General features: G+C 41.0%; 3 protein-coding genes and 4 long non-coding RNA genes across 19 annotated transcripts; 4 read left to right on the forward strand and 3 right to left on the reverse strand.

Moving 5' to 3' along the window:
* Positions 1-186: 186 nt before the first annotated feature.
* Positions 187-8,767, reverse strand: LOC123473627. Of its 2 annotated transcripts, XM_045174658.1 has the most exons (4): positions 8,700-8,767; positions 2,911-3,050; positions 943-1,249; positions 187-872 (listed from the first exon to the last, which is right to left on the reverse strand). In XM_045174658.1, exons 3-4 carry the CDS (start codon positions 1,247-1,249, stop codon positions 244-246), a joined length of 936 nt encoding a protein of 311 aa, XP_045030593.1. In that variant the 5' UTR covers positions 2,911-3,050; positions 8,700-8,767; the 3' UTR covers positions 187-243. The 2 variants fall into 2 exon arrangements, with proteins under 2 accessions (XP_045030593.1, XP_045030592.1); XM_045174657.1 differs by lacking the exons at positions 2,911-3,050; positions 8,700-8,767 and adding an exon at positions 1,320-1,480.
* On the forward strand, positions 1,926-6,983 carry LOC116915324. 2 transcript variants are annotated; one of them, XR_006647481.1, is made up of 4 exons: positions 2,034-2,184; positions 2,255-2,730; positions 6,288-6,896; positions 6,969-6,983. It is a non-coding gene; the product is annotated as an uncharacterized LOC116915324 (long non-coding RNA). The 2 variants fall into 2 exon arrangements; XR_004395052.2 differs by lacking the exons at positions 6,288-6,896; positions 6,969-6,983 and having other exon boundaries at positions 1,926-2,184; positions 2,255-2,709.
* LOC116915326 lies at positions 4,104-4,853 on the forward strand. The gene is made up of 2 exons (XR_004390018.2): positions 4,104-4,314; positions 4,390-4,853. It is a non-coding gene; the product is annotated as an uncharacterized LOC116915326 (long non-coding RNA).
* LOC116924656 lies at positions 8,137-10,956 on the forward strand. Of its 6 annotated transcripts, none has more exons than XR_006647488.1 (5): positions 8,137-8,582; positions 8,656-9,563; positions 9,649-9,917; positions 10,039-10,308; positions 10,384-10,956. It is a non-coding gene; the product is annotated as an uncharacterized LOC116924656 (long non-coding RNA). The 6 variants fall into 6 exon arrangements; XR_006647490.1 differs by having other exon boundaries at positions 8,139-8,582; positions 8,656-9,793; positions 9,849-9,917; XR_006647487.1 differs by having other exon boundaries at positions 8,141-8,582; positions 8,656-9,232; positions 9,337-9,917.
* On the reverse strand, positions 10,731-12,982 carry LOC116924651 (CCR4-NOT transcription complex subunit 11). 2 transcript variants are annotated; one of them, XR_006647480.1, is made up of 8 exons: positions 12,849-12,982; positions 12,692-12,780; positions 12,483-12,631; positions 12,317-12,424; positions 11,745-12,257; positions 11,355-11,660; positions 10,965-11,290; positions 10,813-10,895 (listed from the first exon to the last, which is right to left on the reverse strand). XR_006647480.1 is itself a non-coding variant. In XM_032931187.2 (7 exons), the coding sequence occupies exons 1-7, from the start codon at positions 12,887-12,889 to the stop codon at positions 11,069-11,071; spliced, it is 1,428 nt and encodes a 475-aa protein (XP_032787078.1). In that variant the 5' UTR covers positions 12,890-12,982; the 3' UTR covers positions 10,731-11,068. The 2 variants fall into 2 exon arrangements, 1 of the variants encoding a protein (XP_032787078.1); XM_032931187.2 differs by having other exon boundaries at positions 10,731-11,290.
* Positions 12,983-13,617: 635 nt separating this feature from the next.
* LOC116924650 (trichohyalin) lies at positions 13,618-24,376 on the forward strand. 4 transcript variants are annotated; one of them, XM_045174637.1, is made up of 10 exons: positions 13,618-13,971; positions 14,947-15,288; positions 15,614-15,726; positions 16,684-16,827; positions 16,913-17,153; positions 17,213-17,380; positions 17,509-17,649; positions 17,843-17,991; positions 18,153-23,372; positions 23,736-24,376. In XM_045174637.1, exons 1-10 carry the CDS (start codon positions 13,818-13,820, stop codon positions 23,907-23,909), a joined length of 6,846 nt encoding a protein of 2,281 aa, XP_045030572.1. In that variant the 5' UTR covers positions 13,618-13,817; the 3' UTR covers positions 23,910-24,376. The 4 variants fall into 4 exon arrangements, with proteins under 4 accessions (XP_045030572.1, XP_045030573.1, XP_045030574.1 ...); XM_045174638.1 differs by having other exon boundaries at positions 17,216-17,380; XM_045174639.1 differs by lacking the exon at positions 17,509-17,649.
* On the reverse strand, positions 24,294-25,554 carry LOC116924658. Of its 2 annotated transcripts, XR_006647491.1 has the most exons (4): positions 25,315-25,554; positions 25,078-25,163; positions 24,749-24,782; positions 24,294-24,672 (listed from the first exon to the last, which is right to left on the reverse strand). It is a non-coding gene; the product is annotated as an uncharacterized LOC116924658 (long non-coding RNA). The 2 variants fall into 2 exon arrangements; XR_004395060.2 differs by having other exon boundaries at positions 25,078-25,544.
* Positions 25,555-27,893: the final 2,339 nt, after the last annotated feature.

Genomic DNA, 27,893 nt, shown 5'->3' on the forward strand with positions numbered 1-27,893 from the left:
CTCTTTAAAAATTGGAGTACCAAAGTATTTGATGTCTCTACTTTTGGGAATTTCGATAACAGCACGTAGACGTTTTCTGTCTCAGAAGAAGGGACATTTGGGAAAGGAGCGTATCAAACACGTTGACTTACAAGTAACGCACGTACTGCCAGCTAATCTTCCATCGAGTAACATGGAAACAAAATCGATGAGAACAAGATTACGTTTAATATATTAACTGAGCTCATTATACAAATGAAACACTCATTGGAAAATTTTCACTTGTCCTCCATTGAGGCAATTGCGAATCGTGAAGGTCGAAGACGATCCATCTTCATAACTAAAGACAACTTGAGCGTCCGGTGTGAAACGGGGCGATCCGGCACCGTTAAATTCAAACCAGCCATCGTTGTTCCGACGACCAGCCACTCCAGCAGCTACAGCCGATGAACTGATCCTTCCACCAGTGTTAACAACGCCAAGGATTGCGTAGTACGCATTGCTGGTCTCCGAATTGGGACGGAAATAACATAAAGCATTATTGCCTCTGATTGGATTCCGGTTGGTTAAAGAGACGCTACAATCGACGATGCCGGGTGGTTTGTTGGCAGTTGCTTGTCTCCATGTCTTGCCAATCATGTCCACTCCGCAAGAGTCACTGTTCAAGTTGCAAGTGCTGGCCACAACAGCGTCAACCGGTCCGTTTCCGCAATCGATTCGCAACACCTGGCCGCACAGTCCTTGTCGCCATTTCAAGTTACCAAGGGCTTGTGATTGTCCTAACGCGATGGCATCCACGACCACGTAATCACCTTGAGGCATTTGACAACCACCAGCATCAGATTGCTCCGCCCAGAAAGTGCCCTTGACTCCTCCGCTTCCACCACCGCTTGCTAAAGATATGAAAGGATTGATATAGCATATAGATATAGGATTCTGGTACTTAATGTTCCCAATTGGTACCTGGAATATAACCACAAACGCAGTCAGCTTTGTACTGACGGGAAGTACCAATCGGTGCATTTTTCAAATAACAGACTCCTTGGAAGTGACTAAAATGATTGCAGCCTGGTGTGTTGATGCAGAGTCTGCCGCATTGATCTCCCGCAATCTCTTGTTTGCCAATGTCGTAGCCATCAAAGTCGCAATCTAATTGCCATTGGACTCCACCGTCACCGGTGTTCCATTGCGCACCAACAGGATCCGTAATGATCGACATCACCGCAAACAAAAGTGCAAAACATGCTTTCAAAGGCACCGTCGATATCATCTGGATAGTAAAAGAAAAAATCATATTAAAGAACTTTAAATGTACTTGTTAAAGGGTTGAATATGTTTACCTTTTAAATATGAGCCGTAAATTAGACAGTCAGACTCTGTTCCAAGATTTTCTCGCAGTGGCAGGAGAAGGAATATTTTTAAACTGGTAAGAGCCCCTCTTTTTATACAAGTCTTCAACGGATGTCCCATCGATGATGCCCTGTAGGTTGTTGATCCATTTTCGACCAATAAAAATGAAGCTGAAAATTAGTTTAACCATTCTTTGTCTTTCCACAACTTCGGTTTTTGAACCTGTTTTGAAATAGCCTTCTTTAATAGTATAAGGTGAATGATCTACAAAATACTCAAATCTACTTTTGTGAAAATCCGCCTTCCGCACTTGAAAATGTTAGGAAGTTAAAACAAGGGTCTTAGGAAAACATAAGGTGGATGAACCGTCAAACAGACGTCATTTGATTCAGGTCAACTTGCTGGTAAATCCCCAGCCAAAAATATCAGAACACGCAAAAGATTTCTTTAAAAACGTGTTCTGATAGAAGGCGTTGCCCAATCTATCATTGAAATTTTTCCTTGTATGTTGTTTTATCTACCAAACCCCTCAGCTGGGACCATATAGAATAAGGAAAAACCCCAGATTAAACGCAAACATTCAGAACAAGTAGCACTCGTGGTTTCGGAAATCCCCATTACCGATGTGATTTGCATAATACATGTTTCTTCTTTATCATAAAATAGCACTCGTTTTAACACACAAAAACTCCTCTTCCGCCACAACTTGAACCGGTATCAAAAAGAAAATCGGGGGCAAGATTCACGCATCGGTATAAAAAGCAGCACGTATGGATTGCTCTCACATCACTACTTCTCCGGCCACCACGACTCAAACATCGGTCGCTTTTTGTTGATCAGCCGAGTTCTCTTTAGGTAAGCAAACTAAGTTAGGAAAAATAACGTTCATTTGAGAATGAATGAACCTAACTGCAATTTCGTTTAGATCACACAGCGAAATGACATCTAGAATGGTATGGTTATGCTTACCTCTTTTACTTGCTGTGCTATCACCATGCCTGATTGAAGCAGCCTGGGAAGACTGGAACACGGGATCTGGTAATGTCAAATGGCTGTTCAATTGCGATTTTCCTGGTTACGACATTGGAAATCAACCTAGCTCTGGAGAAGACTGTGGTTCGATCTGCATGGAAAATAAGAGTTGCAATCATTTTAGTCACAAAGATGGAATTTGTTACATGAAAAACGTACCGATACATGTTAACCGTTCCCCGGCTAACGGTGTTGTATGCGGTTTCCGTACATGTCATGATCTGTACGATATATTTTCAGGACATTATTGTTACAATAAAGGCTAAAGCTGTAGAAAGACGTTGGTGTGACATTTAGCAATTTTTTTCATGTAACTTAATATTCGTTTAATACACGTCACTCAAACTATTCAAAACCACGTCATTAGAGGTCACTATAATACGAGTAATAAGTACGTAAGCACACTATAATACCGTAATGATCGACATCACGGCAAACAAAAGTGCAAAACATGCTTTCAAAGGCACCGTCGATATCATCTGGATAGTAAAAGAAAAAATCATATTAAAGAACTTTAAATGTACTTGTTAAAGGGTTGAATATGTTTACCTTTTAAATATGAGCCGTAAATTAGACAGTCAGACTCTGTTCCAAGATTTTCTCGCAGTGGCAGGAGAAGGAATATTTTTAAACTGGTAAGAGCCCCTCTTTTTATACAAGTCTTCAACGGATGTCCCATCGATGATGCCCTGTAGGTTGTTGATCCATTTTCGACAAATAAAAATGAAGCTGAAAATTAGTTTAACCATTCTTTGTCTTTCCACAACTTCGGTTTTTGAACCTGTTTTGAAATAGCCTTCTTTAATAGTATAAGGTGAATGATCTACAAAATACTCAAATCTACTTTTGTGAAAATCCGCCTTCCGCACTTGAAAATGTTAGGAAGTTAAAACAAGGGTCTTAGGAAAACAAAAGGTGGATGAACCGTCAAACAGACGTCATTTGATTCAGGTCAACTTGTTGGTAAATCCCCAGCCAAAAATATCAGAACACGCAAAAGATTTCTTTAAAAACGTGTTCTGATAGAAGGCGTTGCCCAATCTATCATTGAAATTTTTCCTTGTATGTTGTTTTATCTACCACACCCCTCAGCTGGGACCATATAGAATAAGGAAAAAACCCAGATTATTATTCGCATTGTACCTAATGGTAAAATTTTATCACACTAGCAGTTGTGGCTGCTGAGATATCGTGATTTTCATTTTATGTGGGTATGAAGAAGCTTCCTTATGGGAAAACCCACGTTGCAATTGCGTCGACACACCGTTTCAATTGCCCTGCTACCATGGCAATTGAAACACTCGAAGCGACCTCAGTTTTTTACAATTTACTACTATTAAAATTAATCTTTTCTCATTAAAAAAAATATCGTTTAGTAGCTGAGATAATAGGCTACAATTCTATATAATTTTTACATTAAATTTTTAAGTTTTTTTTTCAAGAAATACAAAAAACCAAAAAGTGTATCAATTGCCCCCACTCTCCCATAATGGTCATTAAACCTTCTGAGATCTACTACTACTACCCTATCCCCTATACCCCACACCCTAAAATTGTTATAGTCCTTCGGTATATATACATATATACCCTCAGGGATAACCATTTGAATATACTAAATACTAAACATATAATATTAAATATACAACCAACAACTAGATTTGAACCTAGATCCTTTATTTTAACAATCCAGTGCTATACCACTGAGCTAGTAGCGTAATGATTCAATGTAAATATTTTGCAGTATCCATATACGTATTTAATCTATATTACCAATTAATGACGGCAACATTGCATTCCAACAATTGGCAACATTGTAATTTAAGCAGAACATTTATTCAGTTAACAAGTAGATACAGATCAGTTCAGTATACTTGCTTCTCTGAATTCAGTAAAAGTAAAGTAACAATAAAGTAAATTTGGTCGGGTAAAATAGACTTTATCCTATCCCTTTAGGTATAAGTAAACTTAATGAGAAAAATAACGTTCATACGAATAGATGATCCTAATTATGATTTCGTTTAAACAAAGATCACACAGCAAAATGACGTCTAGAATGGTTTTGTTATGCTTGCCTCTTTTACTTGCTGCGCTGTCACCTTGCCTGGTTGAAGGAGCCTGGGAAGACTGGAACACGGGATCTGGTGGTGTCAAATGGCTGCTCGATTGCGATTTTCCTGGTTACAACATTGGCAATCGACGAAGTGCTGGAGAAGATTGTGGTCGCCTCTGCATGGAATATCATAATTGCAATCATTTTAGTCACTTTGATGGAATTTGTTACATGAAAAACGTACCGATAGAGGTTCCCCGTTCCCCGGCTTACGGTGGGGTGTGCGGATTCCTTCCATTTCGGTTCGATCGTGCGGTTGGATCCATCGTCAAGACATTACTGTTTCAATAAAGACTAAAGCTATAAGCTAAGATGCTTGCGTAACATTTAGCGATTTCTTACGTGTAATTTAATATTCATATAATAAACGTAGTTCAAACGATTGAAAATCACTTCATTTGCGGTCACTATGGAACTTATTATCTTTCAAAATCAGTCTTTGAATTCGTTTCAAAGAATCAACTCCGATAATTCAAAGTGAAGGATCTTTGAAATGTACAGCTTATTTCTGTGAGATTCCTCCTGTCGTATTCGAAAAAGGCGGAAAAATGTACAACCATAAAAGTCTATAAGCAAATTAAGAAAAAACGCCCATCTTGGGTTAAAGTGAAAAGTGTTGATAATTGGTTTGGTTTATAAGGCAGCAAGGGTTTTCACCGCATTAATTCTCTGGCCACTACGAGTCAAACATCGCTCACGTATTGTTAATCATCGACGACCGGCACTTGAAAATGTCAGGAAGTTAAAACAAGGGTCTTAGGAAAACATAAGGTGGATGAACCGTCAAACAGACGTCCTTTGATTCAGGTCAACTTGTTGGAAAATCCCCAGCCAAAAATATCAGAACACGCAAAAGATTTCTTTAAAAACGTGTTCTGATAGAAGGCGTTGCCCAATCTATCATTGAAATTTTTCCTTGTTTGTTGTTTTATCTACCAAACCCCTCAGCTGGGACCATATAGAATAAGGAAAAACCCCAGATTAAACGCAAACATTCAGAACAAGTAGCACTCGTGGTTTCGGAAATCCCCATTCCCGATGTGATTTGCATAATACATGTTTCTTCTTTATCATAAAATAGCACTCGTTTTGACACACAAAAACTCCTCTTGCGCCACAACTTGAACCGGTATCAAAAAGAAAATCGGGGGCAAGATTCACGCATCGGTATAAAAAGCAGCACGTATGGATTGCTCTCACATCACTACTTCTCCGGCCACTACGACTCAAACATCGGTCGCTTGTTGTTGATCAGCCGAGTTCTCTTTAGGTAAGCAAACTAAGTTAGGAAAAATAACGTTCATTTGAAAATGAACGAACCTAACTGCAATTTCGTTTAGATCACACAGTGAAATGACATCTAGAATGGTATGGTTATGCTTACCTCTTTTACTTGCTGTGCTATCACCATGCCTGGTTGAAGCAGCCTGGGAAGACTGGAACACGGGGTATGGCGGTGTCAAATGGCTGTTCAATTGCGATTTTCCTGGTTACGACATTGGAAATCAACCTAGCTCTGGAGAAGACTGTGGTTCGATCTGCAGGGAAAATAAGAGTTGCAATCATTTTAGTCACAAAGATGGAATTTGTTACATGAAAAACGTACCGATACATGTTAACCGTTCCCCGGCTAACGGTGTTGTATGCGGTTTCCTTACATGTCATCATCTGTACGATATATTTTCAGGACATTATTGTTACAATAAAGGCTAAAGCTGTAGAAAGACGTTGGTGTGACATTTAGCAATTTTTTTCATGTAACTTAATATTCGTTTAATACACGTCACTCAAACTATTCAAAACCACGTCATTAGAGGTCACTAACTCACTATAATACGAGAATTAAATATACAGCAGAATGGCAAATTCGTTTCAGCTCTTCATTGTCATCCGACTTTCCCTGGTATTCAAATATCGAATTGACGTGTACTAACACACGGGCATCGGATACGCATTTGGGTAAACTGAGGAATCGTTGCGGCTGGTTACGCGTCTAAAGTCCAGATGGAATACAGACAACTTTGCTGAGATTCAAGTCCAACCGAAACTCCGGGACTCACTGCCAATCGAAACATCTGGCAATTGTACAGTTGCTATGATGGATTCATGACTGTATGGGACGCCAGGCTGATAGACGAAAATATGAAACCCACAACGATTCCCCTTCCCCGCTTGCCCAGGCGCGTTCGACCCTCTTTCAAGGTACATTAATAGTTTACGAATTCGAATGTTCCGTGTAAATAGTTAAATGTCAGTGTTGTTTTTTTTTTCCCTCTTTACTGTCCTAACCTAAGGATTGGTTAGGTTAGTTAAAATTTGTTTGGTTTATAAAGCAGCAAGGGTTCTCACCGCATCACTTCTCTGGCCACTACGAGTCAAACATCGCTCACATACTGTTAATCCACCGAGATATCCCTTTAAATAAGTAGGCTAAATTGGGATAGCAAAATAACGTTCATGCAATAGATCCCCTTAACAAAGAATTCGTTTAACATAGATCACAAGACAACATGACGTCATGGATGGTCTTATTGTGCCTACCTGTTTTACTTGCTATGCTATCACCGTCCCTGGTGGAAGCAATTTGGGAAGGCTGGAACACTGGAGAAGGCGGTGTCAAATGGCTGTTCAATTGAGATTTTCCTGGTTATGACATTGGCAATCAACCTAGCGCTGGAGAAGCCTGAGGTCACATCTGCATAGAAAATTCGAATTGTCATCACTTAAGCCACCATAATGGAATTTGTTACATGAAAAACGTACCCATCTGGACTCCCCGTCCACCGGCTAATGGTGGTGTATGCGGATTCCTTACATGTCATCGTCTGTACGATCCAGTGTCGGGACATTATTGTTATCACTAAGGCTAAAGCAATAGAAAGATCCTGGCGTTACGTGTATTAAGCCATTCTTTACGTGTAATTTAATGTTCATACAATAAACATCGTGCAGACTATTTAAAAAAAAGCGTCATTTTAAGTTAGTCTACTTAAATGCTGTTCATCTGTCCGAAACTGGTTATTGAACCCATTTTTAAAGAGTCAATTCCAATAACATAAGGTGAAAGATCTTTGACATCTACAGCCTATTTCTGTGAAATTCTGCCTTCCGTACTTAAAAAAACTCAAAACGTTTAAAAAACAGGCCGTTGGAAAACTAAACAAATGTGGTCAAACCAACAAACAGACGTCATTCACCCCAGGTCAACTTGCTCTGAAATCCCTAGTCAACAATATATCAGATCATGCAAACCAAAGAAAATAATGCGTTCCAGTAAAAGGCGTTTCCCCATCAACTATATGAAACCCCCTTCCAGTTGATTGGCTTTGTGATCATGACTCGTTATCATAGATACAACCATATCGAATTAGGGTAAACCTAAGCTAAAGAGACAAGTATCCAGAACGAGTAACTCGTGATTTTGGAAATCCTAGTCTAACTTGAGTAGAAATGTTTCCTCTTTATTTTAAAAATAACACTCAAATGCGAGCACATGAGAGCTACTTCTGTGGCACAGCCTGCCCCAAAAATGGTATTGTGGAAAAGCACCAAAGGTCATCTTCAAAAAATAAAAACGACCATATTGGTTTTGCCTCCAAGCAAAAAAAGAAAGAACTGTTAAGTTTTGCAGAGAAATAAAACACTTTGATTTAATAGTTCTATATTCAACTAGGTAGTTGCTTCAAGTATTATGGAACTTGGTTAAACTTTTCTGAATCAGAAGGTAGATAAGATGATTTTGATATAGATGATTTTTACTCTCATAGCATGAGTAGAAAGACAAAGTCTTCTTCTCGACCCTTTGGGAATAGGAAACACATAACTACACATAGACGATTGTGTTAAGTGGAAACAGAACGTTGACACAAAAGTACAACGTTCGAACACCGATTCTGAGTTTAATTCAACAAGAACTACTAAAACTTCTTTGTGTTTGCAAATACCCTTTCGTCAAGAACGATCGATCGAATTGCATAAGGTAAACTTAAAATACTGAAGTGAGAATCGGTATAAAAAGCAGCACGTATGGATTGCTCTCACATCACTACTTCTCCTGCCACTACAACTCAAACATCGGTCGCATATTGTTGATCAGCCGAGTTCTCTTTAGGTAAGCAAACTAAATTAGGAAAAATAACGTTCATTTGATGAACGACCCTAACTGCAATTTCGTTTAAACACAGATCACACAGCGAAATGACAGCTAGAATGGTATGGTTATGCTTACCTCTTTTACTTGCTGTGCTATCACCATGCCTGATTGAAGCAGCCTGGGAAGACTGGAACACGGGATATGGTGGCGTCAAATGGCTGCTCAATTGCGATTTTCCTGGTTACGACATTGGCAACCGACGAAGTACTGGAGAAGACTGTGGTCGCATCTGCATGGAAAATCCGAATTGTAATCATTTTAGTCACTTTCATGGAATTTGTTACATGAAAACCGTACCGATAGCTGTTCCTCGTACACCGGCGAACGGTGGGATGTGTGGTTTCCTTCCATGTCATCATCTGTACAATCCATTGCCGGGACATTACTGTTACAACTACAAGACGCTGGCGTTACATCAAGCTAGTCTGTAACGTGTAACTTAATATTCGTGTGTAACTTAATATTCGTATCACGATATAATAGGAATTCGATAATAATCGATTCCTTTTATATCGTGATTCGTATAATACACGACATTAAAAACTGTATACAAAACCACGTCATTACGTGGTCATTGTAATACGAAAAATACTGAAGGGGAGGCATCAGTAAGTTGTGACATGATGCCGAATAACGCTAGCAATATGTTTAACTGGTGTTTTGTGTGGAATGTACAAGTATATAAGTAAGCTAGTTATATCTAATTTTGCAGAACACATAACAGAGCCGTGTAAAGTGATTCTACACTGTCTCACAAAAATTGACGTGGAAATAAGTTGAATGCAATAAAAATCAGAAAAAAAAATGTGGCATACACAAGAAAAGCAAACAAAACAAGATGAAAAGATACCACTGACTTGGAAATTGTTTCCCTCCTGGTGTAAATGATGTATAGCTTCTTTGTGAACAGCTAACATTCAGCTTTCAGTCAGCTGACAGGTCAGGACTTAGAATGCAGCCTTACTGTGGGGCTTAATTAAATCAAAGCAGCATTAAACACGCCACAATAAAAGACATTTCATAGATATGTCGATCATGCAGTAACCAAGAAGTTGGGAATTCTAAGTTTTAATCTCACGAGAAAGAAAACTCTAGAACCCGTCGTTAGCAACACTCCCACTGCACTGATTGTCTGCCAGAGACCAAGGAAACCATTATGACTCAGCTAGGTAACTGGCGGCCATTACGCAGTTTTCTTACCCTAACTCTCATCAAATTTTGGAGGTTATCTACTGATTTACAACAGCAATGGCGTCCCCCTTTACGAAAACAATGAAACCATGAATGGTAACGGTAAATCAAATTTATTAACTCCGTAACAGCAATGTAATTCATCAATCAAGTTATTGCTGTAAACTAGTATGCAATAAAACCAACACCAGTAATTCTTAAGCAAATATTTATAAAATTTCAGGGAAGGTAACAACTGCTGAGCCAAAGAACTAGTCGCAACAGAGGGTTTGCCCGACCTGCAAATAATTGCATTTTCCGCTGCCCTGCAAAGATGGATTCACCCTGTAGAGCTGATCCAAGCTGATGCCACAGGACTGAGCTGTTGCCCAGCAAGTGTCTCCGCTTTTTATCTTTTTACAACGCTTGCACATTGCAGATTCGGGCGAAGACAGCAACAACAGGCAGAACAAAACTGCACAAACAATAGTAAACTGCAAACAGAGAATTGAAAGTAAATTATAGTGACAAATTACGGAAAGACAATCAGACTGGAAGCCTTACTGTTGTTTTCATGACGATATCTTAGTCTGATGCTCCAGAAATGATACAACGGACCAAGTTATACTTTATCAGAAGAGTGTTCCAAAGAATAAGTTTGGGATCGGCTCAGGCTATTTTACACCAATTCATTGCCATTTCGTTAGGCGTAGATTTGTCGCAGTTCTAAATTCGTTATGTAAAAATTTGAAGGTGCAACGATTCCAGGTAAATGACTTTTTTGTGTTAAACGTTGCGAAATCGAAGAAAAACTAGGAATCAGACGGTAACAACTTAAAAATTCTACTTACGGTATGAATGGGCTTAATGGGCCAAAAGCAACTATTTACTCCCCAAAGGTATTTTAACATCTTGGACATTGATGGAATAAGCAGATACAAGGTAAATCAAATGTATTCATTCAAATCACCTTATTCCTACAAACGTGTGCCAATATTTGAGTAGCATCGCCGCAAGAATGGCTGCTAATAGCGCTGTACTTTCTCATCACATGCATTAGTATTTGTCAATGAAAACAAGTTTATATCAATGCTTTTCCGACTTTGGCTACGATGCAATTACGAGAAAATCAATAAATTCGTGAAATAGTTTATACATCATATTCAGTACTCTCTAGTCTTCTGTTCTGTAGCATATACTGTACGAAGCCTTTCGTTTCAACATCATTTATGACGCGAACAGACGATTGAGCGTCATTGCTAATAACAACAATTTCATTCCCCTTTGCCTTTAGCAGCTGATGCAACGGGTGATGCCTGAGAATTGAACGAAGGGGCTGAGAGTGAGGACAGACCGGGAAAAGATGCGATGGATGAAGTAGTGTTGAGGCCACTTTGATCACCACTGTCGAGTTGTTTGAGCAGGCGAAACAAGGCAGCTGCTTCGCGGATGCGACTGAAGCCTATGCAAAATGCTTGCACTTCAATAAACAGCTCCTAAAAATGCAAACAAACATAAAAATATGTGCTAACCAAGTAAAACAAGGGAAAAACTTAATACTTGAACGTTAATGATCTTATTGCGAATGAGTGACTGCAAGAAAACGCAAACTAGCCGGACTAAACGGTTCTGCATGTAACGGTCTTTGATAGTTTCACACGTTGAAATGCAATTGGAAATGTATAAGTGGACAAATTCAGTTGGCAACTCGACAGCCGTCGTCAGCCGATTGACTACTTCCATCGAATGCAGTGACATTTCCATATTAACCAGGACGCTCAAATATTCTGTTATCTGAGAAGACTGCATTAGTCGCAGAAGCACCTCAATTGCGATGAGTGGATTGTTTTCCACTAGAGCAGGTAGCTGCAAAGAGAATGGCATTATTTTCCTCCATATTAAAAAGACAGATAAGAAAAAAAAACGTGATAGATAATAGTGGCAGCTTACTTTGTTAGGGGTTATTCCCACGTGATAGACTAGACGGGAATCTCGCTCTAATTCGCTTAGTAGCCTGTTCTGCTGTAACAGAGTCAGAGAACCGGTGAAAGCTTGCGAAATCAGTCGACGAGCTTCAGAGCCGGCCCCTCTAGGTATGCAAACTGTTGTGTCGTAGGCGATCGTGTGGTCAGCTTCGCCTATCGGATCAAGCCACACGAGCTCATCTGGGCAAAAGAGGGGAGGGGCCAGTCGAACAAATTCGGGACCCACAGACTCTTGTATAGCAGCGTTGGGCCCCATAACAAGAGCTTCAGCCGTCTTTTTGATTGCGCTACTATCCGGAAGTGCTGGATCGAAGCCCGGTCTGACGTCGGGCATAGAGAGGATAGCTGGTAGTCTACTTTTGCTTGCTAATGTGTAATCTGAAAGCCGTTCTGATACACTTGTTTGAAGGGCTGAAATATCAGCCATTGAGTTGGTGGTCTCCAAATTCAATATTTGTCGGAGAGTTTTTTTGTACATCTGCAGAAAAATTTCATTTAATGGTACCAGAAATATGAATGTAATGCAAAACAATTTACGTCTTTCTGGGGATTAGTTATGAGGTGTGATAAATAAATCTTTTCTGGGGGACTTAGTTTTGGTAGTCTGTATGACTCTGGTCTCTTTGCTAATAAAGATTCTTCAGCCTATAAAAATTGGAAAATATAAAACAAATCCCACTGCACAAACAAAGTTCCTACTTACAAGAAGCTGTACAAAAACTGAGGAGAATGGATGGAAATTTTGAGCATCTGGCTTGAAAAGCTCATGCAGCAATAACACTGCAGCCAGTCTCTGTGATGATGATGGTAGCAGATCTGCATTCTGAAGTAGCATAACTAAGGCGTTACCAACTATTGCATGAATCCATAATTAATATTTCATTCATTTTAAGAATTCAAACATAAAAATACCTTTAAAATATTCTTGTTTATTAAACACCCCCAGCTGAGATGCCAAGGCCTCGACACTTTGATTAGCGACATTCTCGGCATCTAAGATACTTCAAAATGAAAGCTTTATTTTAAAAAATTAGTCTTCGGCAACTTAAAGTTTGAAAATTATAATTACGTTAACAATTGGTTCAAATCCTTGACAGACAATGCCGACATTTTCTTATTTTTCTATTTAGTTATTTGTCTTGTCAATGAACAGACAGTCTGACACCCAACGTTGCCAAACTGTAGCTTTAACACCAAGCGCTTGAAAAGACGTCAAATTTTTTTTTCTGCAACAATAATAGATGTTACCTAAGGGATGTTCCGGAATCTTCACACGTAACCAATTGAACGAGATAAAGAAATATGAAAGAGCACGAAGCGAAAGAATTCCCACACTCAATTGCACGATTTCACATATTGAGTTGTACCTCTGAGCCAAAACATAAGCTGTTTGTCATTCCACATTTCTTATCAACAGCCATGTATTTTTCCATTTTAAAAATCAGCCTTTAATGTTTAACAATAACTTCAGGCGTAGGTTACGTACATTCGTACGCCAATTTGAAGCTCACACGATTCTGACTGTCAAGGCTACGTTGCAATACAAAACGATTCGTCTTTAGTCAATGAAGCAAAACTGCAAAAGTAAGAAACAAATCAATACCTACTCGAATATTGATTGGTTTCAAAACTATTGGCTATTACACGGTATTGGTAAATATTATAATAAAAAAAAATCTTGTTGGAGGCCACAGAAAAGCAGGAGCAGGATGAATAGTCATAGAAATGGGGGATGTGATATTTATATACTCCAGACGAGAGCGGAGCGAACGAGTTCTGCGTCGACGCGGATGCGTCCGTCCACGCTACGGGGGGAAACGAGATGGAGCGCGTCCCCAGCTTGAATATAGTCGTGCGCAGTTCTCACTGAGGATCAGTCGCGTTGATCGATGCCACAACTGCTGGATACAAAAGAGGGTGACGCCGAAAAAATCTCCACGAAGCACAAACGCTCTGCTCGTATTATCAGTATTCTGTCCCCTCTTTGCTAACCGCTCTCAGCAGCTCCCGCAAGAGAGAGAGTGACAGAGTCTCAAACATGGCGTCGGAGTTCTCTAAAGGCAAAACGCTAGTGGTTTTGGCCATTGTGATCGGCTGTTTCGCCATCCTTTGGCCGAAGATCTTTTACCCCATGTTCCAGGCTTCGGTGGCACCGACGACGTTACAGCAGCAGCCGATCAAAGAGCCAGCAGGTCTGTATAAATCTTTTTATCTTTTTACGCAGAGTTTTGATTGAGATTGATATTTTTGGGATGAAACCGTCGATGAAGTCACGTCACCAAAGTTCAACAATAATCGACGAGACTTGTAGAATGTTCAAAAGTTATGTCTAATTCCATGGGCTGGAACGGAGTCTAGCCTCATTCATCTATCTTTGCCTTGTGCAGCCGTCAGTCGTTACATCAGTTTCCACCCCGCCAGCACTGCCCCTCTCCACTTATTTTGGTTTCTGAATCTTTTGAAGTCCTTACGCCAGCAAACTCCGACATTTTGACGACGTATAGATTTTCCAGCCCCCAAAAGATTTTCCAGTGAAACCATACGACTGATAATTACATGACATGGCTCGTAGGGGTTTCAGAAAAAAAATTCTCTTTGGATCGTGTCATCACCCAGCCACGATCAATAGCTTTACGAAACAAGAAACGCAATCGAGGTCATCCTTGACGCCATGTTCCAGGTGCCAAGAACGCCCTAGTCACAGACGAAGCCCAGTTGTTCATAATATTCTGAATAAGAAATGGTGACCTCTTTTTCAATTGGATGCAGTTGGCTCTAGTCTACATTTGAAATAATTGTGCGAAATACTTAGTGTATTACCGCTGTCTGCTGTGCGGTTAGATTTTGTCGTGATTTGGGTGAGATTTGCGGATCGTGGATGACACTAGTCTGGAGAAAAACCTCAAATTAGATTGTGCTCAAGAAATGTAGGAAGGTTGCCAGAAACCGGATAGACCACCACCACCGATCGGATTCAGAATTTTCAAAGTGTTTTCGGTCTACTGGAACAAGACGAAGGCTCCAGAGAGTCAAGTAGACGATAGGCTGCTAATTTTAGAATCGAATATTGATTTGCTGAGGCCCAACCTGTAGAGTTAAGCCGAAAATGAGGCAAAAACAAACACGGAAACAAAAATCTGTAGTGTGATGGTGTCATCAACGAGCAGGTGCTCTATGCTGTGGCGTGGTGTTCGAGAGCGATGCCAGCTCGATGGCCTTCCTGAACGAGTTGTGCAGTCAGGTGTTGAAGAATCGGGAAGGGATTTCACCGGACCGGACGCTTTCCCTCTGCCACCACGAGCTGATGAACAAGTGCGGAATCGACTTGGAAGATGTGGTCAAGTCGGACGTGGACGGAGCTGTGGTCGATCGACGGCTGAGCAGCAAATTCCACGGTCGCGTTCGAGCGCAGAACCTCACCAGTTGTCTGGAAATCAACTTTGGCATCGACGAAAACCTAGTCAGGGCTAAGAAGAGCTACCACAGACCTTCAGATGTGCTCTATCCACGTAAGCCCTCCAAAGTCCCTCCTTAACTCCATGCCCTCCATCCCCTACCACATCCCCCCTCCTCCTCCATGACAAAATTGTGATTTCAATATTTAAAATACTTACCCATTTTCACCCGAAATTCAGCAATCATTAGCAAATGTCTTCTGATATCACTTATCTACCGAAAACAAAAGGCATTAAGATGGCTCATCATCATTACTAACATGTTAATTAAAAAACCCGTTAACTGTTCTTCATCCGACTAACTGATGTGGGATTCAATCGTTATTAATGATCCATTAAAAAGAATAATCTAATTGAATCTGTGACGTTCTCGTTACAGGACATATGCGACCTGAGCGACCTCCCCATTTGCATCCGGACATGATGCATCCGGCACTTCGCGAAAAGGGAAGAGTCATACCACCCACACGCACCATCGAAAAACAGGCCAAGGTATTGTAAATATACACACAAAATTTCATGACTGTCGTTTTGTTTTTTCCTCACCGGCGCGTGTTGACCGCGATGACTCGTCGTCTCCGGAAAAGACTTGTTCCCCCATTTTCTTTTTCTTTTACTGCTTTGACATCATCACCAGGAACAAAATGGGGCGTCTTGACGGTTCTGTTCCAACGACTGTTGACTAGATTCCAAAAAAAGAAAAAGAAAAAAAGAAAGTCATTTTTTAGATTTTCCAGTTTACAGCTGTTCAAAGTTTAAGTTTCGTCTGAATCGATGTCTAAAAAGCAATCGTCACTTAAAATCTAAACAAAATCGCTACGGATTAGCGCCATTTCAAACATACTTGTTTCAATGAATGAAGTGACGAATTATTCCCCGATTGGGACAACACAACCAACGGAATGGAGAACTTTCGGGCTGTTGGGCCCTCGCGACAGCTGTTTATTATATATAGAACCAGTGAATAAATAGTTCTTCCGCACTGGCGATGCATGAGACGTTGCGAGAGGGTGGAAAAAGAAAAAAAGTCGGGGAGCTATCGGGGAATGAGCGGGTTTTCGGGCTAAAATTAGTCGGGCGGTCTGATGGTTTTTCAGCTGTGCTGACGTCGACCTTTCCTTTTTTTCGGTGGCCGTGAATATTTTTATTTTTTTTCTGTGGCTTGTAAAGCCATTCTAAATGGTCCAAGACGATCGTTTGACATCGCGAGTCTCTTCTAGGTTATGTTGTCTATCACTGTTGTGTTGTTATTGCCTACAATTTCGAAAATGAAAGCAGGATGTTGTTAACCAAATATGAGTTATACTAGAGCTCTTAATGAAGAGACACACGAAGAAACACGTGTGTACGTGTTTCCTCGTCTGCGAAGCGTTCTATTTTGTGTATAAGAACAACAAAACATGGTCTTGTTAAAAAAAAAAAACACAATCTTCTAATTGCACCCGTCAGCCCGGCCCTATGCCCGGAATGCGTCCGCCCATGGGAGGAGCCCCTCACATTGTTTCGCCTTCCCAAGGATCCGGTGGCATGGGCATCCTAATGCCGATCTACACAATTGGCATCGTCGTTTTCTTCCTTTACACAATGATGAAGGTTGTAACCAATTGAATATTCCTTAGTTAAGATTAACTTGGTAAATCGAAAGAAAATTAAACCGATCTACTGACCACGCCAACAGATCATGTTCAAAAAGCCTGCATCTGAAGAGGAAACCATACCTCGCATTAAAGACTTCCATATGGATGCAGAGCATCGTAAATACCTTTTTGCGGAAGAGTATTGTTCCGGAGTTCCAGGCGCGGTGTCGGAAATGTCCGTCAAAGAATATGCCATTCTACAGGAACAACAAAGACAATTGTTGCTTCAAGAGCAGAGAAGGAGTCGCTCCAAAACCCCAGAAGTCTTCGCCAAAAAAGATGGTACTGTTGACAAAATTATAGCCAAATCAACCAATAATTATTACCTCAATAATCTGCAGAAGAATTGAAACCAGTTTTGGAGCACGTATGTCAAAAGACGGAAGTGGTTGCTGAAGAAAGCGTTAACAAATCAGAACCAGCTCAAGAGGAATCTGTAGTGGAAGAAATTGTAGAGGAGGTGATCATCCCGCGTAGCCCCAAAATGGACACGGAAGGCAAACCGATTGGTAAGCGCTTTTGTAGTTAACATTTACCTGTAATCTCCTTGCAACATCAGGGAATTGAGTTAATAACGCATGATGATCTGGTTTTTAATACGCATCGAGCTTGCTGCATGTTCACATATAAAACTTAGGTCAATGGTACCTGCCACCAGGATTTGCCAGCGGACATGCTGCAAGCGACGATGAGAACGAGACGGGTTCTGATGACATTGATCTCAACGACGCCGATGAACGTTCACTCCGCCTGGCTTTTGCCGCACTCAAAGCCCAGAGTAATACGAGCGCATTTTTGACATTACTAACCGCACAGAATGTAGCACATCAGTTTAAGTTGTGTGCATATTAAGGTCACCTGTAAAACAAAAAGTTATTCGAAAGCCCGTGTTTTCAATTAACAAACAAAAAAAGTTAATGGGAAAGTGATACCAATAATTGTTTGTTAATCTTCCTGTTGGAAATAAACAGAGGAGGAGGAAGTGGATCAACTGCGCCGCCGACTGGAGGAGACTGAACGAGCCATGGAGCGTATCTGTCGCCAAATGGGTGACGTCACTGATAAACTTTCAACTTCTGCCGTAGCCGACCTTCTCACCCCGCAACTGTCTTCTGATAAGGTTGGCATTAAAGATTGATGGTTTGTTTTAAAACTAATTTTCAGGAACGATGACTTCAAGGGCTTCCAAGGTAGCCAACTCTAATGTGATAGAACAAGCAGAGTTAAAACATATACTATTTTCGATCGATAACACATTCATTGTCATGCGTTATGGGTTAGACTAACGAAGAACTTGCGGATGAAAACGATCAAGAATGCAGACCGGGCCAACTGGAAGAACAAGTTAGTCTGAATACTCCAGAGGAAGAAAGCAAAGACTTTTCATTACCCGAATCGGTGAAGATCGCTGTGCTTCAGAGCTCGCAAGAGATCCAAGATCCAGTTGAAGAGGAGTTTTGCCGAACGTCAACCGCTGAGAGTGAATCTTTCCTTCGCTCGTTTGTACGCAGATTGCCATCTGAAAGGCAGCCAAGTGAAGTGGAAGAAGAAATTGTGACAGAGAACATTCTGTCTGCAACTTCTGCACCTGTAGTTGAAACTGTCCAAGAGCAAGAGAGTCAACCTCAAGTTGAAGTAACAGTAGACGAAAAGCTAATATCCGAAACCGAATCCGCTAAAGAAGAAGTCAAAGCACAGGAAGAACCAATCCACGTTGAAATCCAAGAAGTGGTTGAAGAGCTATTGAAATGTGAAGTTGAGTCTGTTCGAGAGCCGATACAAGAAGATGCAGTCGAAGAAAAACCTACGCTGGAAGTCGAATCTGTCGAGGAGCATCCGGTCATGCAAGAGGAAGTAGTAAGTCAGCTCCACACTGAAGCAGAATCGGAACCTGAGCTTAGACAGCAAGGGCATGCCAAACCAAATGAGGGAGAATGGTGTTTGCAAGCCAGTGAAATAAATGAAGAATCACGAGAACCAGAAATCGCACCAGATGACGAACAGATACAAGACGAGGAATGCCGGTTACAAGAAAAAGTTCAAGAAACAATTGTATCACAAGTGGAGGCTGTACCGGAGTCACCTGTCATACAAGAGGAAGAAACCAGCCAATCTTATGCCGAAGAACCGCAACCATCGGATGCAGAAGTCACCTCGGTAGAAGAACAGACGCACGAAGAAGGAGGCCACTTACAAGTTGAAGAAACTGTTAAAAAAACGTTGGCATCAGAAGTGGAGTCTGTATCGGAATCATCTGCCATGCAAGAGGACGAAATTAGCCAATCTTATTCCGAAGAAACGAAACAATCGGAACCAGACGTCACATCTGTTGAAGATAAGACACCAGAAGAGGGATGGCAGTTAAACGTTGAGGAAACTGTTGAAAAAACCGTAGCATCACAAGTGGAGCTTGTACTGGAGTCCCCTGCCATACAAGAAGAAGAAATCAGCCAATCTTATGCCGAAGAAACGGAACTTACACAAGAGTTTGCCAATTCTAAAGAGGATGAGGACAGCTTGCTGGCTACTGAAGCCAACGAAGAAGTGCTGGAAACCAAGGAGTCCACCCAAGAACTATTACAGCCAGAGGACTACCAATTGGTGAACGATAACACAATCGAAGAGACGCCCACACCTAAAGCTGAATCCAACGTCGAATTTGTTCACGAACAGATACATAAGGATCCACTTCTGACTGAAAAAACTGTTGAATCTGAACAACAGGTGGATGATACGGAATGCCAGTCGCAAACAGAGCTGGTAGTCGAGGAGAAGACTACACCTGAACCGGAATCTCATGTCGAACTTATTGACCAACAACTTGCCGAGGAAGAATGTCAATTATCGACTGAGATCGTCGAAAGAAAAACATCTGAAGATCAATATCCGGTCGCCTTTGATGAAGAAGAGATTCAAGACGGCGCATACCAGTTGCAGTCCGAGAACACTACCGAAGAAAAGTCGACTTGTGAAGCTGAATCTCTAGTTGAATCAGTCCATGAAGAGACACAAGAGGAATGCCTGTTGTTGACTGAGAAAACAGTCGAAGCCCCATCTTCAGTTGATTTGACTGAACAGCAGATAGAAGAGACGGAATGTCAGTTGCAGACTGAGTTGATAGTTTCGGAGAAGACTGTAACTGAACTAGAATCCCAAGTCGAAATTGTTGACCAACAGGCTGCTGAGGAACAAGGTCAGTTGCCTACTGACATCACTATCGAAGAGAAGACATCTGAAAATGAATCTCCAGTCGTCCTTAGTGAAGAAGAGATACATGAGGAATGCCAGTTGCAGTCTGATAACGTCATGGAAGAAAAATCGGCATTTGATGCAGAATCTCCAACTGAATTGGGTCAGGAAGATATACAAAAGGAATGTCCGTTGTCAATTGAGAAAACTATTGAAGAGCAGCTTACATCTGAAGCCGAATTGCCAGTTGAATTGGCTGAAGAACAGATGGTAAAGGAAGAATGCCAGCCGTACACAGAGCTGATTGTCGAGGAAAATACTGTTTCTGAACTGAAACCCCCAGTCGAAGTTGACGACGAACAGGTTGCTGAAGAAGAATGTCATTTACCAGATGAGACTGCTGTCGAAACATCTAAATCTCTAGTCGATTCGGTTCATGGACACGTAGAAGAAGAAGAACGTCAGTCGCAGACTGAGACTACTGTTCAAGAGGAACCCTCATCTGCTGCTGAATCCCAGGTAGAATTTGTTCGAGAGCCAACCCACGATCAGGAAAATCAGGTGCATATCGAAGAAGCTTTTGATGAGCAACTTATTTCTGAAATTGAAGCTCAAATCGAGTGTCATCACGATCTTGCACATGAAGAGGAAAATCAACCTGAAACTAAAGAAAGAGTTGAAGAATTGAAATTATCTAAAGTTGAATCTGTCCAGCAGACAGTGGCCCACGATGAAAATGTTATCCAAATTGAAGAAGCAGCTGCGGAGCAATCAACACCAGAAATCAAACCTGCCTTCGAACAATCTTACACACAAGAAGCAGGGCAAAGCCAATCTTTCGAGGAAACTCCTCAATCAGAACAGACCCTTGTTCAAGAGCCCTCAGAAGAAAGCAATTCTGAAGGGGTTGAAACAGTTAAGGAAGCGCTTGTGCCCGTTTCCGAACCAGTTCACGAATACGTACAAGAGGAATGTCAGAAGCAAATTGAGCAGCCTGTCGAAGAGTTGCAAATGTCAACAGTCGAATCTGTCCAGGATGAGGCGGAAAAAGAGGAAGCCGGTCCGACTGAAGAAATATTGGACAAGAAACCTGAAAATGAATGTGATCAGGAAATGTCTAGTAAACAAGAAGATGATAAATTGCAAATAGAAGAAACAGAAACTAACCAGGAGTTTACCAATTCAGAAGAGGGAGAAAGCAGCTTGATGGACGGTGAAACAATCGAGGAAATATTAGAATCCGAAATCGATTCTGTCCGAGATCTAACTATTGCCGAAGATGAACAAACAAATATTGAAGATATTACTGAAGATGGCTTGGAAGTCGAAACAGATTTTGTTGCTGAAATACCTGAAATGCCAAAAGACGAAACTCCGAATAAAGTTGAAGAAGTTTCCCAAGTCGAAGGGGTTCCAGAAAGACAAGTAGAACCTATTTTGCAATCAACGGACGTAGTGCTACAGGAAAGCCAACAGAAAGTTGAAGAAATTGTCATTGCTACTCCTTGTAGTAAACTTAAACTCCAGGAAGCCAATGCATCTAACGTTCGTCAAGGATCAGAGGAACGAAAAATGACCGTAAACGTCTGTGGCATGGACGTTACAGCGTGCATGGAAGACTGCGGAAAGATGCCGACTGGTTTGCTGCCTAAAGTAACAGAAAAACACCACGTAGTTAAACACGAGCCCCATGACATGGACAGAGTCATTTCCGTATTTCTGGATACAGCCATCAGACCAGACAGCCATCTGGTGGTCTCCGAGGCTGAATGTTCCGCCGAAATTGTTCCTCCAGAGCAGCTGGATCTCGACGAAAACGAGTACGAAACGAGTCCGGTTGTCTTGTCAGGAAAGATGACGCTTTCTGTGATCGGAATGGAACTGAACGCAGAATCTCCAGAACTTCAAGAAGAACCGCTTTACACCGTCGAGGAACCTGATGCAGCTCCCCGTGTTCGGTTTTCCGAGCCGACTGACAGAATCTTTTTGATACCAGTCGATCCGGAGGAAGAGTTGATTCCAGATGACTCATATTCACGACAGGACGAATTTAGAACAGAAGAAGAGGACGAGCAGATTGAAAATCCATCCGTAGCGTATCGGCCTCCTACACCCCCTCTTCAGCATCTGGATGATAACGGTGATACAGAATTTTTAACTTATGAACAGCTAGAAGAAGTTGGTGAGGTGGATGTCTCTGCTGAGGAAATTGAAAAAGAATATCATCAGGAAATTCCAGTTCCGGAAACACCCGTTCCCGAAACTTCGATGGAAGAGACAACGGAAATATTGGACACTGTTCGTTCAGAAGATTCAACTTTACTTGAGACTGAATTACCGGTAGGAGTTGACCAATCTTTGATAGACGCAGTGGAGTCACAAATCATTTCAGCCGAAGAAAAGGAAGCTTTAGAGGAAAGCAAAATTCACGTTTCAGACGTGTCTAATTATGTTGAGAACGCTGAAGCTATTCCAGCCGTCGACGAACACATCAGCATAGGACAGATGGTGGAAAAAATTAGGGTGGCTATGGAGGAATCTTCGCCTATAACTGTGGATGTCGTGTCGTCGGTGGAAGAATCCGTACAGACCAAATATACCGAAGACGAATCATTCGTGTCATCAAATGATGTCACGTTTGAGCAAGACCCAACAGTTGACGAATGCGTTCCAACGAAGACTACCAAACCGGGACGATCCATACAGAGTGCTCTTGATGAAATGGTGGATTCCATCATTACAGAATCCATAGCAGATTCCGTTGTCGAGTCTCTTCGCAGAGAAGAATGTGATACGTTGACTGAGAATGTCAACACCAGTTCGGAAAATCCGGAAGATGTAACCGGATCGCCATCGGCAAAGACAGATAAACTGCTGGATTCAGAAACAGAAAAAGCCCTCCTCGATGCAGACCATCAAATCTTATCTACATCAGACTCGGTTGCAGAAGCAGATGATTTCGAGCGAAATCGTGAAGTGGGAGAAATGGAACACGCTCTGGAACAGATTGAAGTGAGCCTACACAAAGCGGAACAATCAAGGCAAATGGAAGAAGAGGAGGTGAAAAATGTACCCAACCAAACGGAGGGGTATAGCGAAGACGTTGAATCGGAGCCATCAATTAGCGGCTTTATCATTCGTGAAGATTTCCCGGAAGAGGACGAAACACAGCCCATGACTGAAGAAGAGATCCTGCAAGCTCGGCAGGAAATTGAAGAGATCAAGAAACTATTGGCCGATGTTTCCTCTGGGGTAGTCCACCAATCCCAAGTATCAACTGGATCTTCGAACATCGTCACAGAATTGGCTTATGTAAGGCAGAGAGTTCAAAAGCGTAATCTCAAACGCATGGAATTCGTCAGCGATCTAAACAATAATAGTATAGATAATTTCCGTCATATCGTGTCGTTCAACGCAATCCTAACTACTAATCCGCTTTGTTAAAAACAACTAACTGTTAACTAACAGTTTTTACACAGGTGTCCGTTTAGATATGTCAACAACTTTTGGATGTGTTTTCGTTCAATTTTGTTTTACCTGTTATAATGTGAAATCGCTGCTGCCTGTTGGATGCCAATATCATTAGAATAGTCTTGGCTGAAGAGTTTATTGTATCTCCTAGAAATAGCAAAAGAAAATGTGTAAATTCATTATTTACTTGAATTTATATGACAGGCTATGGCTGAAGAAGCTGCTTCAGCAGCTGCTGCAAGCAAAGGGTCATCACCTGATATGGATGAATACGAAGTCATTCAGTCAACCAGACCAGCAGAATCCTCAGAAACTTCACTCGCGGCAGCAGGTGCCATCGCATCAGAAAAACCCACTTCCACAAACAACGACAGTTAAGACATTAACATTTAAACATCAGGAGCATTCATCCGACAAAATCACGAGATCGAACACCTCGAACGATAATATTTGGTCAATTCCTCTTGTTACCTGTAAAAAAGTAAAGATCAATTTCAGAGAACTTTTATTGTAGCTGTGCAGATATTTTTAGCTCCAGGTAGCTGAGAGGAAAGTGGTCATCAAAAATCCAAATCAACTTCTTATTTTCTCACACACGCCTTAAAGTCTTGTTTGTAATCGAGGCAGTTATCCTGACGAGCTCTTCCCTTCGTAAGAAACTGGTCTCCTCTTCTCTTCAAAAACTTCCTTGTCTTGTGTTATCCCACCGCAGTTACTGTCCTGATATTTTAAATGATTCTAAGTATTTACGTCTGCTTTTTGACCTTTTTTCTTCCTGTACGAGTTCGTCAGTAGAAATTAGATTTCTATGGTGTGAGACAACCAATACAATCAAGGTAAAGATACTGTTTAAACAACGTATACACATTAAACTCAGAAAATAAAATTTTATAGTTAAGAGACGAAGCCAAAGGCTAACTTGTTCAGCACACTTGATTTGATCAAGCGTCTTGTTTAAGGGCAACCCCACTTTTCCTACAGCCATTTTCTCGACACACTTCACTTCACAGTTTAACGTACGTAGGAGGTGATGATTAGGAAAGTTAACAGGCATTTGTTAACATACTATTTAGTAAAGCTAGAAAAATCTGATTTGGCTCTTTTCTCATGGCAGCGGCTAGTTGTAACCTATTCTCCAGTTCTTCGTAAAGTGTATAAAGAAATAAAATGACGTAAACAAGTCAAGGAATAAATAAATCGACGAGGTCTCAGCTTACCAATGTCCGATGAGCCAGAGTCCAGGTTATATGGCTGAACATGTTTTAAATTAAAAGAAAAAAATAATAATAATGATAAAATACAGCAAATAATCCTTATTCAACTAAGGCACATTAATTATCTAGCTCAAAGCTCTCCATGAGATGAAAAGAATTTAAATGATGGGTGTCCTTTTGGCCAAGCATAATGGAATTTTTAACTAATAAATAATAATAAACTGTCATTTAACTAATTTACCAAGGCAAATAAGAAGAAAAAACTGCTGAAGTACTCAGTTACATCTTAAAATATCTACCAGAATTGTCAATTATCATGGAGTACATGGTACCTGCAGAATTACATGAAAACATTGCAGTACATTTTCAGTTGCCCTAGTCAGCTGCTCCTTCTTAGTTTACCACACGAATTTTCCCACTTTGTTTCCACCAAAACAACACAAGATGTTTTAGTTTTTTTTTCAGAAATGGGGGGGTTGAAATTAAATGGTGTCATTTTAATCAACCGGCTTAATATAAACCGGTTGATTGATTTAATGGAGAAAGATATATGGGAATTGGTTGGTCACCTTTGTAACCATATAAATCCGTAGTAGTAGTTTTTAACCATATAAAACCGCCAGTAACCAAACTGTCAACAAAACTGATGTAACCAAAGCGGTTCTTGTCACTAGGTGTCTTTCGGCCGTAGGCCGACTACTACTACCAGAGTACCAGAGTCATAGAGGGGATGGTTCGTTCACTGCATCGACTTTGGCCATAAGGCTTGGTCGTCAAAATTCTCCTTAACGATGGTGATGGCACCTAGTGGATTTTAACTAAACTACATGTCAATCATAGGCTAGCTTCTACCAATATATTTAAAAAGGAGTTTGAACGTAAGATATTCTTAAAATATTGCAACGGTTTTGATTCATAAATTTCCAATTCCAAGCTAAAGTTACCTTCATAAGCTAAATTCTAGCTATCCAAGCCTTTCTTTTAGCGTTTTTCCTTAACTACTATGCTGCCCTCTGTTGTATCAGTTAAAAACTGAAAAAAAATGCTTAAAAAACCCTCGAAAATTGAGGACCAAGCCTTATGGCCAAAGTCGTCGCAATGAACGAACCATCCCTCTATGACTCTGCTACTACTATGTAGTAGTAGTACAGTGGAATGAGTGGATATCTCCAGTATTACATTGGTATACAACGATGCCAAACTAAGACCAGAGTAATAGTTTCTATTACTCTGGTAATGGGGAAAAAAATACAACAAACAAACAAACCCAAACACAAAACTGGCTTTTCTCTTTTCTAGCTTTTTACCTGGACCATGCTTGCGTCGCTAACGAACGATGGAAATGTTCTTCTGCTGTGTGTGATACATTTTTGTTTGCAAATTTCTTATTTCGATTGTTGGAAACTTATCACTGCCTCAAATACAAAGTATACATTTATGTGTACAGGCTTGCATCAATTTCCTTTAATATATTTTGAGGAAACAGGTTCCACAGAATATTCCCCAGGTGAGCCCAAGTAGGAAGAGGAGGCCTTTTGCTCCACCAGTGATTTCGATCGCCATGTCTTTGTCTTCCAACATGGCCGCACACATCTAGATGATGCTGACGGCAAAGCAACACCGGTTTTTACATTCATTTAAATTTAAATCAACAAATCTTCAGAAAAACTATTGAACACTGTTCGAAAAATATTAATCTTTCTAATCCAGAAAAAAATTTCGTTACAAATTAGAAATTAAATTTGTAAAATGCATACCAATATGCTTAGTTCTACCTGCAACTCCAGTCATCATCAGAGAAAGAGATATGGGTATCAGCGATATCCGGTGAAAATATCGAAGTTTCTTAAAGTTTTCTCCCCCAAGAAAACAAAGCAATTTCAAAAATGGTGTTTGCATCACTTTTCTCTTTGCTTCCTTCGTGGCCAAAAGCACGTACAGAACCAAAGATCAGAAAAAGTTTTCCGCCTGAATATCCCGATCTTAATCAACCGACTGATGCGGAATTTACCACAAACCCAGCAGACCAGATCAACAAGAATTCATCGTTCCTCCAATGTGAGAATGAGAGAATGCCAAACCCTCGCACTGCTCCACAGCTTTATCTGGAGGCAGAGGCACTTGAACACGAACTGCGTGCACTAAACAACCAGCGAATTCCCCGGAATTCGTTACAATCAAAACCAGCAATTACGCCAGCAAGTCCCTTTGCCAAAGGTGACAGCCGTAATGAACCAATTCGTCAAAATGGACCTCTAAATTCAGTAATGTCACAAGAGACTCAATCCCCAGCTTTTGTGAATCAGCTCCAATTACTAGAACAACGCATTGCTGAATTGGAATGGAGTGGCTCCTTTATGTCTCAAGATCTAAAGAAAACACAATTTGAAATGCTGGAGCTCCGGGACGCACTTCAGGCTTCAAACGAAATTATGAAAAAACTGGAAGAGATGCTCGGCGACGAAACTTTATACCGCCGTGAAGCACAATCACACCAAGTTGACGATAAGGCCAATCCTTATCGGCTGGAAAAGGACAACGGTATTCGATCCTCACCTAGGCCAGTCCTTACGGCAGTGACAGGATTTCCACCACCGACGCCGCAACAGTTCCAGGAACACAAGTGGCCTACTCAAGAAACATTTGAAAACGTGGAAATCTTTACCCCAACTCCTGTACCGGAAGATGGTATTCCGCCTTCTGTAAAGAAGGCTAATCCATATCGACTGGTAAAGGACAACGGTTTTCGATCCTCACCTAGGCCAGTCCTTACGGCAGTGACAGGATTTCCACCACCGACGCCGCAACATTTCCAGGAACGAATCTGGACTACCGAAAAAAGATTTGAAAACGTGGAAATCTTTACCCCAACTCCTGTACCGGAAGATGGTATTCCGCCTTCTGTAAAGAAGGCTAATCCATATCGACTGGAAAAGGACAACGTTATTCGATCCTCACCTAGGCCAGTCCTTACGGCAGTGACAGGATTTCCACCACCGACGCCGCAACAGTTCCAGGAACACAAGTGGCCTACTCAGGAAAGATTTGAAAATGTGGAAATCTTTACCCCAACTCCTGTACCGGAAGATGGTATTCCGCCTTCTGTAAAGAAGGCTAATCCATATCGACTGGAAAAGGACAACGTTAT

The sequence above is a fragment of the Daphnia magna genome, linkage group LG6, assembly GCF_020631705.1.
Source record: "Daphnia magna isolate NIES linkage group LG6, ASM2063170v1.1, whole genome shotgun sequence".
Taxonomy (NCBI): Eukaryota; Metazoa; Arthropoda; class Branchiopoda; order Diplostraca; family Daphniidae; genus Daphnia; species Daphnia magna.

Coding starts and splice junctions, on each gene's coding strand:
- LOC123473627 (XM_045174658.1), bottom strand. CDS start 1,249: ATGATATCGACGGTGCCTTTGAAAGCATGTTTTGCACTTTTGTTTGCG. Junction 873..942: donor CGTTTGTGGTTATATTCCAG/GTACCAATTGGG, acceptor TCATATCTTTAG/CAAGCGGTGGTGGAAGCGGA.
- LOC116924650 (XM_045174637.1), top strand. CDS start 13,818: ATGGCGTCGGAGTTCTCTAAAGGCAAAACGCTAGTGGTTTTGGCCATT. Junction 17,154..17,212: donor AGTCTTCGCCAAAAAAGATG/GTACTGTTGACA, acceptor AATAATCTGCAG/AAGAATTGAAACCAGTTTTG. Junction 17,650..17,842: donor TGCCGCACTCAAAGCCCAGA/GTAATACGAGCG, acceptor GGAAATAAACAG/AGGAGGAGGAAGTGGATCAA.
- LOC116924651 (XM_032931187.2), bottom strand. CDS start 12,889: ATGTCGGCATTGTCTGTCAAGGATTTGAACCAATTGTTAAC. Junction 12,632..12,691: donor TAAACAAGAATATTTTAAAG/GTATTTTTATGT, acceptor TTCATGCAATAG/TTGGTAACGCCTTAGTTATG. Junction 12,425..12,482: donor CAGTTTTTGTACAGCTTCTT/GTAAGTAGGAAC, acceptor CAATTTTTATAG/GCTGAAGAATCTTTATTAGC.